The sequence below is a fragment of the Callithrix jacchus genome, chromosome 7 (genome assembly GCF_049354715.1).
Source record: "Callithrix jacchus isolate 240 chromosome 7, calJac240_pri, whole genome shotgun sequence".
Classification (NCBI taxonomy): Eukaryota; Metazoa; Chordata; class Mammalia; order Primates; family Cebidae; genus Callithrix; species Callithrix jacchus.
Window position 1 is genome coordinate 19,910,794 of NC_133508.1, and position 16,031 is coordinate 19,926,824.

The following is a 16,031-nucleotide window of genomic DNA, read 5'->3' on the forward strand; positions in this document are numbered from 1 at the left end:
TTTTTTAGTGTCACATCAAACGCTGTGGCTACAAAAGCAGAAATAAATAATGAGATTGCCTCAAACTAAAAAGCTTCTGCACAGTAAAGGAAACACTCAGCAAAATAAAATAGCAACCTGCACATTGGGAAAAAATATTTGCAGACCATATATCTGATAAGGGGTTAATATTCAAAATGTATGAAGATTTTATACAACTCAAAAATAGATAAATAGATAAAAAGTGGGCAAAGACCCTGAAGAGATATTTCTCCATGGATGACGTACAAATAATCAACAGGTATATAAACAGGTATTCAACATTTCATTGGCAGTAGTCATCAGGAAAACACAAATCAAAACCTCTCCTAGATACCACTTCATATCAATTAGTATGGCTATTATAAAACAGGGGTAACATATTTTAGTGAGGATGTGTAGAAAAGGGAGCTCGTATACTGTTTGTGAGAATATGAATTGTGCAGCCACTATGGAATATGGTACGGAGATTTCTAAAGAAATTAAAAATAAAACTACCATATGATTTAGCAATCCCTCTTTTGGGTATATACCCAGAAGAAATGAAATTAGCACCTCATAAAACTATCTGCACTCCCATGTTTACTGCAGGATTATTTGTGATAGCCAAGATATGAAAACAACCTAAGTGTCTGTTGATGGACACATAGGTATCTGAAAAACCATGGAATATTATTCAGCCTTAAAAAAGGAGATTCTGCCATTTTTCACATCATGGGTGAATCTGGAGGAAATTATACTAAGTGAAATAAGCTAAACACAGGAAGGAAAATATGGCATGATCTCAGTTATAGGCGGCATCTAAAAAATTATATACAGAGATACAGAATAAAACAGTGGTTACCAGAGGCAGTGGCCAAGGGAAGGAAATGGGGATATGTAGATCGGAGGATGCAATGTAACAGATATGGAGGAGAAATGTGTCTAGAGATGTACTATGCAACATGAGGACTGCAGTGTACTTGAGGACTACTGTTAATAACACTTTCTTGTATTCAAGATTTGATAAATGAGTAAATTTTAGCTGCTCTTGCCACAAAAAAAGAAAAAGAGGGTAATTATATGAGATAATGGATATTTAATTTGCTTTACTGTAATAACCATTTTACTATCTATATGTATCCCATAACCTTATCCTGGATATCTTTAATAAATGTAATAAAATGTATTTTAAAAATTAAGAGAAGAAGCTTAGTCCATTAGTTAAGAAATATATTGATTTAATAATGTTGTAATGATAGCTGGAATAGAGATGTAAACAAGTAGTTATATTAACTCTAGGAAGTCGGAGAATATATTCAATAGAAGGTAGGTAAGTCCTTAGCAGAAATGTATTAAAGATATTTTCTAGTTTTCTTGCTATATAAGAGGAGTGTTTATTGCAATTTCTGCCAGATATGAACAGCCTGTCTCTAATACACATTAAAACTGTTACCAAATGTACGTGGTTTAAGAACCCTGCCTATATGGTATTTTAATTATCAAAACAAATCTAAGAGATAGGTACTGTTTTCCTCATTTTACTGACTTTCTTATCATTTAGTTTCTTATCAGTTAGAATTCCATTTTAAACACAGTCTGCCTCCGAAACCTACATTCTTAACCAGAAATGATACTGCCTTTCTATCCTTTTAAGGTCATCATATTTAGAATAATTTTTTTTTCAAACTATGAAAAGTTTCCTACATGAGCAGTTCAAGCAATAAAAACTTTGAAGTCAGTCATCAAAACTTTACTTTTGGAGGTGAAATGATGCCCTTAGTCCCCTTAGATGTCAAATGGTCACTTAGTAAGTGCTGTCTAGAAGTTTAAGGAATAAATGTCTTCAAAAAATAATACTTAATCCCTTTTCCTTAGTAATTATTTCTTTAATCACATTGCAGTTTATAAATCTTAAATGTATTACATTGTTTTAATTCTTACAGTACTTTTTCAGGGACTTAAAAGATAATTTTATAGACATAAAAGGAAAATAAAAGCTCACTATTTGGAAAATGGACCCACCCTCATACTGAATTGAATTAGAAAATTAGCAAATGAACTCCAGTTCTCTAAGGTTTTATTTTGAGTTTTTGTTTGTTTGTTTGTTTGTTTTTGCCTAACTTTTTGAAAAAGCTACTGTGAATCTGTTTATTCTTAGAAATGCTAATTCTTCATCCCATTTTTGTGAATTCCTTCATTAAAGATTCTGGCAGTGAGTTGAGGTGAGGTAAAGACTGTGAAGAATACAGAGAAGTAGGAGACTTTTTTTTTCTTGTCTTCTCTGCGACGAAAATGTTTGAAGGAAGCATGCCAAATTTAGGCTGCAATTCTAGTATTGAGCAAATGAACATATCACTTCTCTTGTAGAGACCTTACTTGCTGAAAAAACAGGGGTTTCCTATAAAAAGGAAAAGGCAATGCCACCCTCAGGATTTCTATTTATGAACTTAAATCTTCCTAAAAAGGACTGTTGCTATTCTTATTCTTGAATTTCAAATATTTAATATTTTAATGCTGTTTTTAAAATTTTTCTCACTTTCACAACTGCCTTTAACATAATTTAGTTTCTCTAGTGCCCTGAAATATCTTCAGATTTTATAGAAAAAAAATATAGTAAATATAAATTGTAACCACTTTTGGTAAATGAGGGAAAAAGAGTTACTGGATTAGTTTGAGAACTGTTTAGGTTGCATGCAGGTTATGAAGTTTTGCAGAATTTTGAGAGCCTTGGATAATTTAATTGAATGTTTCTATATTTATTTATATTACAATATAAAAGTGCAATTACTTAAATTGTAATCCAGGTGTACAGGTTTGCAAGGAGTCTCTCTCTCTGCCAGTTAACACTCCACACCCTGACTATAATGTTTAATTTTCTCTGACATTTTATTCACGTTAACTGAAGAACTGAAATACCTACACAGCATGACAGATACAATATATCTCAACAAAACTTCTCTGGACTTTCAGAACCCCTAAGGGGACAGGATGCAGGGTGAATCACTGTTGGACATAATTTTTGCTTGGACATGGCCGAATTACAACATTTCAGAAAAGTTCATGCCAGAGTAGATTTTAGACTCGGGGTCATGTTGCCTTTTATGAGGAGCTAGACAAATACTCTGTAATGTTTTCATTTAAGAGAATGTCAAACATGATCTGCACCTCTCACTCTCAAGCCAAACTTGGCATCAGGACAAACCCTAAAAGGAGGCAGATTGGGAGTGAGCTCCAGAGAGCAGAGTTATGTGTCTTCCCATAATTCCAGTGTTCTGAAAAGTCCATTTCTCCTAGACAGATTATTTGATGAAGAAGCCAATCAAATTGCCACCGCATCATTATTTGAAAACTTATCGTTATTTTTCTTAGATCAAAATTGTTACTCTGAATTGTTCCTTTAGGTTAGATCATAAAAAGGGAAATTTTTGGTTTAAGTGTTTGTTGTTGTTGTTTTTGAGACAGGGTCTTGCTCTGTCACCCAAACTGGGTGCAGTGGCATGATCTTGGCTCACTGCAGCCTCTGCCTCTCAGGTTCAAGTGATTCTTCTGCCTCAGCTTCCCTGGTAGCTGGACCTACAGGTGTGCACCACCACACCCAGCTAATTTTTGTATTTTTAGTAGAGGTGGGATTTTGCCATGTTGGCCAGGCTAGTCTCAAACTCCTGACCTCAGGTGATCAACCTTGGCCTCCCAAAGTGCTGAGGTTACAGGCATGAGGGACCATGACCAGCCTTAATTGTTATTTAATGACACTCAATGCATTTTGCCAAATGTTTCCCCCAAAACGTTATGCTAATAAACCGTCATATCAACAAAGTAGAACTGTAGCAGTGTCCCTGCATTTGAAGTCCATTCTGAAATTTACTGTCATATTTCATGATTATTCAAATACTATTTATAAATTTCTATTTTTGTGAACCAATATTTTGTTTCCTCAAGACTAAAATAAATGATGCTTCTTTATGTAGTGTTTTCTTTAGTTCCAGGAGATAATGTGTATACTGGAAAATGAGGATAATGTGTGTCAAATAACAGTGACACATTTTCTCACATCCACATTGGTTTAGCAGGACATATCTAAATTATTTTGTTCTAGTTGTGCCATATTTACTTACGCAGCTCTGTAAGTTGTAAACATATTTTAATATTTCCAAACAATAATTTCTGACACTATAATTTTTGTCTGTCTAAAATGTATGTAGTCGGAAGTGCATGTACTAATTTTATGAAAAAAGTCAAGCAACTTTCTATATTCTATTTTCTGTCTACTTATGAGAAAAACCATCTAAGTCTCTCCTGAGTAGCTGAATTCAATAAAACCTTAGCCAAGGCAAGTTGAATAGTACAAGGAAAAAGGAGTGCTTTATTATTATTTTTATTTATTTATTCAATCTTAGGAGCTGGTTATATATTTTTCTCAAACTAGTATATCTGCTAAATGCAAAAATATGTGCATTAGACACTGGCATTTCCACAGCAGATGTGTTTAAAAGAGACAAAGTCATTTTATATGTGTTGATACTTTGCAAGCCATGTATCTTATGTACTCGTTATTGATTAATGATAATTGTGTTACTCTGCATTGATACATATGTTTTCTTTTGTTACGTAAGTGCAAGAGAGAAGGACTGAATTTCTATACAGCTCTCTGCTCTATATTTTTTGAGAATATGTGTGTGTTTGTGTGCGGGTATCTTACTCTTTGAATCAGGACTTTTTTTCAGCTTATTTTCTGAAAAATGTTTCTGAGAAGGCCTTTTTGGTGAGATTGGAGATATTTAATCTTAATTATAATATCAGAAGCTTTCTATAATGTGTCTTCCTGTATAATTACTAATTACTTTTAATTCCCTTTAATATGATCTGGGAAAATGAGCTGCTGTTTTCTGTGTTATGTCTTATGTTCTTTTTTCATAGCCCTGAATACAAGGAAAAAAAGTCTCAAATATACCCAAATTTCCTAATTATTGAGTATCTTCCTTTTTTATTAAATGCATATTGGTAAATAAGTCTTTGTAGGGAAAAATAAGGCTATCTACTTATTTTTCTTTAGTAAACTGAATGTCCATTCTCTTCTCATTGTCCTCAAGTTTAAAATCTACAGAACAATTTTCTAGTCAGGCAAATCCCTCTAGGCAGATGTCACTGTGAAAGACTCTAGTGGGTGATTGTTTCTGGAGAAGGCTCATCATTTCTGTGGCATAAAACTAAGAAGTGGAGAAAAAGTCTATTCATCCTCATTTATGGAAGTCATTGATCACTGATAAAGAAAAATGAGAAGTATTTCTATAGACAGGTAAAATCTGGTAAATAACTCATGCCATTTTGATCAATCTTTGCTGCAGATAACCATGTTATTAAATTAGGAGAATTCAGGATAGTAGTGAAAATAAGTGATTCTTCTTCCTCAGTTGAAAATTCTATTGAGAAAAAAAGATGGGCATTTAATAAGAAATCTTTTTCTATGATTATTTAAGATTAAATTTCAATACTTATTAATGTAATATATTATATATAATATATATAAAATATAAATAAATTTATATAACAATATATAGAATATATATAATATATATATACAATATAAAAAAGAAAGAAAAAATGGAATTATTAAGTAATGCTACAAGATGTTTGGGAATATTAATGCAATTGCACCTGATTTGGTTGTAAAAATGGGTAGGGTTAATATAAATGATTTCTTATGATCTGGAGAGCAGGATATCTTATGTAATCAAAGACCCCTGTAAATTTTAACCAAGCAACTTGATTTTAGCTTGAAATATTCATGTTTTAGCTCTTTAGGTAATTGAGATTTTACTGAGAAGTACAAAACATTTGAGATCATTAGCTTAGTCTGAGAAAAATATTATATATATATATATACACACACACATATACATATATATATAAAGTATGCAAAGATGATATAAATAAAATTTAATATGATAAAAATTACATTATTTTAAAAATATATCACTAATTTCTGCCTACTCCCAGAGAAAAAATAATAGGGTCTTTTATGAATCATATTTTTTGTTCATCTATATTACTATAGTATACCCTTAATGTGATTATTTAAAAAAATTTATATTATTTGTCTAATAACAACCCACCTCATATCACCATAGCACTAACTATCTTCTTATAAATACAAGCATAGTAATGGCTACTGTTATTTACATAAGCTCTTTGATGCAATTTCACATTTCAAACACAACTGTGGGTCCTCCTTAGAGGCCCTGATGAGCCTACGTTATATTTACTTTTAAATATAAACATAAAGAAAATAAACATAGGTTCTTGGTAAGCCTGTAAAAATTTAGTATGAATTAATACACGGTTATTGTTTGTATTTTTAAAATATTTTCCATAGCCTATTGGGTCCTCTTTAAGGACTCTGGAGATACAAGAGTTTCTGATGACAGTCATTTATCCAGTAACAACAAAATGTTCTCTTACTTTCACTGTCAGTGTTTAGTGCTACTCAAGCAGCCTTGGTTTCTTCATTATTCCCAGTTTCTAAAATACAATTTCTATAATGACACTGTCACTCTATTACCATACATGAGCTGTCTGGACACTTTGATATTTTCTGCTTGTGAACTAGATCCCATCCTTTCTTTACTGCTGAATGGCATCTCTCCAGCAAAGCTCACCTACTTTGTCCCAGTCTACTGTGGCTTCCTCATGAATCTCAATAAACGTGCTGTTCAACTCTCTTGACCCCATTTATATGACATCTTTCCACCTCAAGTCTTAGAAAGATGTTGTCAGAAGTTATTCTCTCTTCCAGTATTTTCTTAAATTCTCTCCATTCAGGCTTTTTCTCCTGTAATCAAGAACCTACAAGGACCTCATATTATTATATTCAAAAGTAAATTCTTAGCCCTCATCCTGATTTATACCTTATCTGCAGTTTGCTGTCCACAACCTCATTCTGAAAATATAAAATGGAAAATTCCAGAAATAAATTCACAAGTTTTAAATTGCACTCCATTCTGAGTAGTGTGATGAAATGCCATACTGTCCTTATTTGTCCTGCTTGGGATGTGAATCATCCTTTTGTCCAGTGTATTCTCACTGTCTGTGACCCCCGTGCTTGTTAGTCAACTTGAATGTCAGAAAAGCAGCGTATGTAGTGTTCAGTATAATCCAGAGCTTCAGGCATCTACAAGAGGGTCTTGGAAAATATCCCATGTAAATAAATGGGGATTACTATGAGCAATGTTCGCAAGTAACCATATTTTGTTTCCTGGAAACATTTTACTCACTTGGCTTTCAACATAGCAAATTCTCTAGGTTTTCTTCAACTTCCTTGATTGTTCCTTCTCATATTTGCTTGTTCTTGTCACTGCCTCTGATGTCTAGACCTTAGATCTTTTATCTTCATTACTTTAGAAAACTCATCTAGTCTCCACCTTTAAATGGCATCGATATTATCATATCTCCCAAATATGTATCTATAGTTTAAACCTCTTCCTTGAACTCCGGACTCAGATTGACCCTTTATTAGACATCTTCCCCTGGATATTTAATTGGGATCTTAAATATTTCATTCCCTCCTGCTAACTCCTAGGATTTTCTTCCAAACATGGTCATAGAGTATGCCCAGGGTTAGAACTGACAACACCATTCTTCCAATTGCCTCAGCTGAAAACTTAGTACTCATGTTTAACTCTACTGTTTTCCTTATATTCCATATCCAGTCAACAAAGCATAGCTGAATGTGGCTAGAGATGGAAACAACAGCAACAAACAAACAAAAAACTCAGTGCCACCTGTGCCACCTGTTTTCACTTTACACTGGGGATTGCTGCCCTAAAGTGTGTTCTCAGGGCTACTCAGTAAGCACATGCCATTTCCCCACTCCATTTCCTCCCCCAGTCTCCTCAGTGAATAACACAGTTTTCTTCTGTCTTCTTTAACATCTGTCTTCTACTTCCCTCTTCCTAGCCTTAACTGATGATCTTACATACTGTTTCACTGAAAAAATAGAAACAGCAAGAAAAGAACTTTCAGAAGTTCCAGCACCACTTCTACCCACTTGTGAAGTCAGTCTTTTCTCGTATAACCCAAGTAAACTGTCGGTGTTTCTTTTATATAGAACCTCTCTCTGCCTGTTCAACATTACTCCTGAAAATTTTTCTGTCTACCAGACTTTTCTATCAGCAACATAACATGCTTTTACTTCTCACATCTTAAAATATCTTCTCGATCTTACTTCTCCTTCTAGCTTACATACCATTTTCCTCTCATTTCCTTTATACTCCTCAAAAGAATTCACTGTATTCATTATCTTTAACCTTTCCCTTCTGATTCTCTCTTTTTAACTCAGTCCAATTAGGCTCTGGCTGTCACCATTCAACAGAAACTGTTCTTATCCAAGTCACCTAGATCCAGTGATCTGTCCTCAATCTTCATTTGACACAGATGCTATCAACCTCCTCCTTAAAATACTTAAACTTGAATTGGCTTCCAGGACATGAGGCACCACTATGGTTTTTTCTCCTATTTTTTATGCCTTCTCTTTGTCATTTTGGTAATTTTCTAATTTATTTACCCAGATTAAACTTATCGTGTGAACTCTAGATTCATACCTCCAGCTCTTGACTTGACAAGATCACTTGAATACCTAATAGGAACAGCAAATGCAACACATCCAAAATTGAGATGCTGTTTTCCCCAACAACCTTCAAACCTGTCTCCCAACCTGCTCAGATTAAAGACTTTGAAATCCTATTAACTTCTCTTTTTCTCCTACTACACCTTTGCTATCAATTAATCCTGTCATGTCTGCTTTCAAATATCTCCAGAATGGCCCATTTTTGTCTGCATTGCTACCATCCTGTATTAGTCTGTTTTCACACTGCCATAAAGAATGGCCTGAGACTGGGTAATTTATAAAGGAAATAGGTTTGATTGAGCCACAGTTCTGCATGGCTGGGGAGGCTTCAGGAAACTCATGATCATGGCGGAAGGTGAAGGGGAAGTAAGAAACATCTTACATGGTGGTAAGAGAGAGAATGAAGGGAGAAGTACCACTTTTAAACCATCAGATCTCATGAATACTCACTCACTAGAACGAGGATGGCATGGGAAAAACCAGCCCATGATCCCATCAGCTCCCACCAGGTCTCTTCCTCAACACCTGCGGATTACAATTCAAGGTGAGATTACACAGAGCCAAACCATATTATACCTTGAAACTGACCATTCTCAATTTTTGTCTGGATTTTCGCAATATTCTTCTCTTTCCATTTTTTGTCCTCTACTCTCTTGAGTAAAGTCAGATATTTTTGAGTAAAGTCACCCCTCTGCTTAAAATGTCCCAGTTGTTTCCCATCTCATTCAAAATTACAGCCAAAAAATAGATGTGAGCTGTCTAATTTAATGTCTTCTTATTCTACCCTCATTCATTGTCCTTGCAACACCCTGGTATCTGACATCTGAAACATGAGAAGCATGCTTTGGCCTCAAGGCTTTGTCCCTGCGGTTCCCTTGGTGGTGGGTGTCCTTTACTTGCATAGCTACATGACTTGCTTCCTCACCTACCTCCTTTAGCTGTTTACCTAATTGCCAACTTTTCTATAAAGTGTTCATTGATCATTGATAAAATTGCAGCCCTTTGCTGTAACATTTTCAGTTTTCTTCCTTATTTTTATTAGCCCTTTTACTATTACTCATTTATCTTGTGTTCGTATTGTTACCTCCCCTAATATCCACACCCCCTCACTCTTATACGTACAATTCATGAGGACAGAGGTTTTCTTTCTTTTTCCTGCTGTGCTCTTAGACTTTATACTTGGGCAGACATATAACATGTATTTGCTCAGTTTTTGTCAAATGCATAAATGAGCACATAGTGATTTTTACTCTACCACAATGGCCTACTTGCTTATGAATTCCCCACACTAGATTCTAAGCTTTTCAATAGTGATAGTATACATAGGTATTTACTATAGTGTCAAGTATTGTGAAGGGCCTAAAATTTTACCCAACTGTAAGGAAACAAGTTAGACTGCCGTTGTTTCATGGATGCTGACAGAAGAGGTGAGATTCCTGTGTCACAGACAGATGACTTTATCACAAATGGTGTGACAAATGTTGTGAGCAACATATTTGCCTTGGTTCTTCTTGCACCCCATGTTCCCAGAGTAAGAGGCAACAGAGAGGTGCCCAGGCAGATAGGTATACACATGAAGCAGGCTTGCATCACCGCAAAAGAGGCCCAAAACTTATGGAAGTTAAATCTTTTTTTTTTTTCACTTCTTTTTTTTTTTATTGCATTTTAGGTTTTGGGGTACATGTGCAGAACATGCAAGACATTTGCATAGGTACACACATGGCAGTTTGTTTTGCTGCCTTCCTCCCCTTCATCCACATTTGGCATTTCTCCCCAGGCTATCCCTCCCCAGCTCCCCCCACCCGCTGTCCCTCCCCTCTTCCCCCCAATAGACCCCAGTGTTTGGTACTCCCTTCCCTGTGTCCATGTGTTCTCTGTCTTTATTGCCCACCTATGAGTGAGAATATGCGGTATTTCATTTTCTGTTCTTGTGTCAGTTTGCTGAGAATGATGTTCTCCAGATTCATTCATGTCCCTACAAACGACACGAACTCATCATTTTTGATTGCTGCATAATATTCCATGGCGTAAGTTAAATCTTTTATAATGGGCAGCAAACAAACTTTTCTGACCTTTTCTTTAGAGGAGACATTATCTTTATTCTACAGGTTAATAACTTGCCTTCTGTTGTAGAGGGGGTCACTATCTGTCTTTCACAGCTCTGCTATTTAAATATCCTTGAAAGGGCTGGAACAAAGGGACAGCCCTGCTGTTTTGAGCAGTTAATGGCCCTGCTCATAACCTGTGTAGAAATGTAAGAGACCCATGAGGAATTGTCTCCCAAAAGTGCCTGCATTGTCTAGATCTCAGGAGACCCTTGAAGCCATGGGTAGAATAGTGTAATTAATTATTCTTCCTTCAAATACAATAATGATTTAGTTATGTTATTGACATTGTATAAATATTTAATTATTTCTATTCATTTATGTACACATCTTTAAAATAATCTTATGGTACTTTTGCAAACATTCCCTTACTATTGTACATGTTGTTTTAAATAATTAATGACTATTAAATATTGATGAAGTCTAGAGTTTAATTGCCTCAATCTTATGATAACTTCAAACACATAACCATTAAAATGCATTGAAAAGCCTGAAACTCAAAAGAATTACAGTGTTACAGAACATTTTCCAAAACAGAGAATGTGGTATTCATGCCTTTGGAGTTTATAACAAATGCTTAATCAAATAAAGGACAACCTCTATGAACCTAAGCCAACATGCTAGAATACTCAATTAACTTTTGTCCTCCTTCCTGTAACTTACAGCAGGGTCACAAAATCTAGAGGAAAAAAAATCTTAAAAGGGACAAGAAGAGTCACTGTGATGGACTTAACGACCTTTACTATTGCATGGTTTGACACCTATTTTCAGACTCTGTCCCAAGGTCATAATATTTTGATTTTGTATTATCTTCCGTTAAAAACACACAGCATCATGCTTGGGATAGGATAGCTGTTTAAAAATTGTTATAATTATTATTAATGGTTTAACTTAATAGAATCTGTATAATTTTAAAGAGCATAAGCTTTGCCATCAGGTCTGTGTTAGAATCATCACAAGAGTTATGAATTATATGTCACTCCTCTTTCAATCTCATATTTCTCATATCTAAAACAGGGACACAGGCAGATGCAGTGGCTCACACCTGTTATCCGAACACTTTGGGAAGCTGAGGAGGGTGGATCACTTGAGGTCAAGAGTTCAAAACAGCCTGGCCAACATGGCGAAACCCCATCTCTACTAAAAATACATACATTAGTCAGGAGTGGTGGTGGGCTCTGTAATCCCAGCTACTCGGGAGATTGAGGCATGAGAATCGCTGGAACCTGGGAGGTGGAGGTTGCAGTGAGCTGAGATTGTGCCACTGCACTCCAACCTGGGGTATGGAGCAAAACTCTATCTCCAAATAAATAAAATAAAATAATAAAATAAAATATAAAAATGGGACACAGCCAGGCACAGTGGATTACCACTTGTAAACCCTGCACTTTGGGAGGCTGAGGCAGGAGGACCCTTGAGCCTGAGACCAGCATAGGCAACATGGGGAGACCCCATCTTAACAAAAATTAAAAAAATATATATATAGCTAGGCATGGTGGCATGCACCTGTGTTCCCAGCTACTCGGGAGGATGAGGCAGGAGAATTGTCTGTGCCTGGGAGGTTGAGGCTGCCATATGCTGAGGTCATGTCACTGCACTCCATCCTGGGCAACTGAATGAGATGGTCTCAAAATAAAAATAAATGAGATAGGGACAACAGTATTTCCTTTGATATTCCATGAGGATTAAATTAGATGACATATGTATCAACAGATGTTTTTTACACTACATGTATATTCTTTCTGGTTCAGATCTTTCTCTAAGTCACAACGGCACCTCTCGTCTGGGTCTGGGTTTTAACTTTTTAAAATTAGTACTCGCATGCTCAGGCTTCATTTTGTTTTTGTTTTATTTTGTTTTTCTCACTCAACATGAGCATCTTGCCTCTGTGGCTGACAACAGGAGTTCAGCTGTTCAAAGTTCAACCACATGATGTGTCAGGACGTATTCCTTCTGGGACTTTTTAAATCTTTGTGTGAGGCTCCAATTACCAGCTTAGACATCAGACTTCTCTTTTGTACACTCCATGTTTGTTCCTTGCCAACAAACCTCAGTAGAATCATCCTAAACCATCAGAGAAGTTTGAGACAGTGAATCTGAAATAATAAAGACTCTTTTGGAACCCCCCCCCCCCCCCCACTGCATGAGGATTTTTGGCTTCTACATAAATTCAATTTCTTTTATCTCAATGAAGAGCTCAAAGAATGACAGGGATGGACCTGTGAGCCAGCCCACCACGTATTCCCTCATGTCTTTTCTCCAGGGGCAACTGATGTAATATTTACATAATTAGTAGAAGTAATTCAGGTAATTTTTCTCACGGTAACTAAAAGCTACTGTAGAATCATTAGCTTTTCAATCCATAGCCATAGTATAGACAGTCATAATTTTATTTTTATTGTACTTTGGGCTTTGAGGTACATATGCTAAATAGGAATTTTGTGTCAATGGGCATCATGTTATGCCTGTAACAGCCCCTAGCACAAGGCTTGCTATACACCAAACCTTGTGTAAATGCTCATTGCAATTATTATTGCAAATCATGAGAATTCTGATGATGGTAACTGAGAAAGTTAATAATGCTCCAGAAACAGTGAAACATTCTTGGCCTCAATTATTGAAACATACCCAGGCTATTGTCTAATTCTTGGACTTCAATTGTTAAAACATTCCCAGCTATTGTATTTCTCCTTTTCTAACTTAGAAATTTTATATATGTAGGGCCGGACGCAGTGGCTCAAGCCTATAATCCCAGCACTTTGGGAGGCCAAGGCGGGTGGATCACGAAGTCAAGAGATCGAGACCATCCTGGTCAACAAGGTGAAACCCTGTCTCTACTAAAAATACAAAAAATTAGCTGGGCACGGTGGCGCGTGCCTGTAATCCCAGCTACTTAGGAGGCTGAGGCGGGAGAATTGCCTGAACCCAGGAGGCAGAGGTTGCGGTGAGCCGAGATCGTGCCATTACACTCCAGCCTGGGTAACAAGAGTGAAACTCCGTCTCAAAAAAAAAAAAAAAAAAAGAAATTTTATATATGTATACATGTGGGTGTGGGTATATATATATATATATATATACACACACACATACATGTACTATATATGTATTTATGATATATAATTCTATGTAGAAATTATATATGTATATAATTTTTCAAAGCTGTTCTAGTGAAGCATATAATTAATTAACAGCTAACTAGAGGGTGTGGTGGCTTACACCTGTAATCCCAGCACTTTGAGTAACTGAGGTGGATAGATCACCTGAGGTTGGGAGTTTGAGACCAGCCTGACTAACATAGATAAACCCCATTTCTACTAAAAATACAAAATTAGCTGGGCGTGGTAGTGCATGCCTGTAATCTCAGATACTCGGGAGGTTGAGGCAGGAGAATTGCTTGAACCTGGGAGATGGAGGTTGTGGTAAGCCAGGACTGCACCTTTGCACTCCAGCCTGGGCAACAAGAGTGAAACTCCATCTCAAAAAAATAAATTAATAAATAAAAAAATGATTGATTATTACATTTATAATCAATCAAGGAAAGTTTTTAAATCTGAGTCTAAAGAACACTAGAAATGCATATTTGAATTTTAACAGCATAATTATCTTTTGAAAAATTACTATCTTTAAAGAGTCTTATCTAAGAAAACTACAAAGTCACTGCAATGATTTCTGAAATTTTGCTATCATTGGAATACTCTCTTATTTCTATAGCAGTACCTCCCTGAATAGCAGATAATAAGGTTCCCTTTCCAGGTAGCTGTGTGAGATAGATATTATACAGTAGCAATAACCTGTTTTCCTCTTATATTTACATAACAATAACTCCTAGATCCAGTTTCCCAGGTTGTCTGAAATAAGAATCAAAAGCATTTGCTTCCCAGGTATCAAAATGACATCTACATACTTTGAAAACCCTAGACTCTATGCATATTTATGTGTTGTTTGTATATTATATACTTATAGAGATAGTTTTTAACTGTATGAAGACAAATATCCTTTGCATTTTATTTCTAACTTGTATTATTTACTATTGTTATTTTAAATTTTTGAGCAGTACATGATTTTGCTTTACCACACATTTGTAAACTTTACTTGAAAAATCTTTAAATATAGTAAAGCTTTCATTTTACTTGTTTTTGTCTTTATATACTAAAGTATAGCTGTCTCTTGCATATTAAAGTAGATGTTTTATTTTTAAAGTTTTTATTTTTAGATATATAGATGTATATATATCCCCTTTGATTCTGATAAGATTCAGAACTACTTTGCTAGTCAAATTGAGGCCAGGAAATTTGATAGAATGCAAATAAGCTTTTGAAATTAGACACTTCATAGAAACTATAAAAACTTAGAAGGTGTTTATAATATTATCATCTCACATTCTTCTCCATGTAGAAGAGGCATTTTCAAGATTCAAAAGGATAATTTTGTCATTAGGTTAAAATGCTCTTACAATTAGGTTAAATTCCCTATAACTTTGTTATTAGATTAAAATGATCTTATAATTTTAAATTTGGTAATCTCATTTAGTGATTTAGTTTATACTTTTTTACCCTAAACTCACTGTTTACCTCCTAATTTATTTTACAAGGATATGTCTACACAGTTTATGACTATATTCCTGGATAAAAATAGCTAATGGCTAAGAATATCAGTGTAATCATCATCAATGAAAATGAACTTCATTTTACCTTGGTCTATGTAGTAGCAGCTGAATGTTCATTCCAAGTAAATTCAGATTATGCCTTTTTGGTTTATTCTTGTTCAATCTAATGACAGTTAACACTTACTGTTAACAGTTGGAGAAAGATATTAGCCTCTGAGTCACAATATTTGGGTTACGATCCCACTCTACAACTTCTTAACTATTTGACCTTGGTCACATTAATAACTACTCTCAACCTCTCTGGCATCTTTATAAAATAACAACAATAATACCTTCCTATAGGGCTGTTTGTTAAAGTTAGATCTATATATTCCACACAGGGTCTATTACAGAAAGTGTTCAATAACTATTAGCTGTACTATTGCACCACTAACATTATAATTTTTCCTTTTTTCTCATTTTCCTTTTTCTTCTTTCTCTTCTAGAATATCTTTGCAGAATATAACTGATTTCTCTACATATTTATCTGAAAATAGTTCAAATTTTTTATTCTGCAACAGTTAAGCAATGCACATAACACTTTGTGAAATACTAAGCTCTATACAAACCTGGGGTACACATTGTATTAAATAGAGTGTATCTGGGATTCTTCACATGTTAAATTGTTTAGAAGTAGCAGCTTTTCATGGTTAACATA

General features: G+C 35.1%; 1 protein-coding gene across 3 annotated transcripts in view; it reads left to right on the forward strand.

Moving 5' to 3' along the window:
• Positions 1-16,031, forward strand: part of MALRD1 (MAM and LDL receptor class A domain containing 1) — a 619,714-nt gene that overhangs the window by 118,121 nt on the left and 485,562 nt on the right. For all 3 annotated transcript variants that reach the window (XR_013520422.1, XM_078332925.1, XM_078332926.1), the window contains exon 15: positions 13,450-13,548. Coding sequence is in view for 2 of the 3 variants with exons in the window: in XM_078332925.1 (XP_078189051.1) it covers positions 13,450-13,548 (99 nt within the window). In the remaining variant the exon portion in view is untranslated. The remainder of the gene's footprint in view (positions 1-13,449; positions 13,549-16,031) is intronic.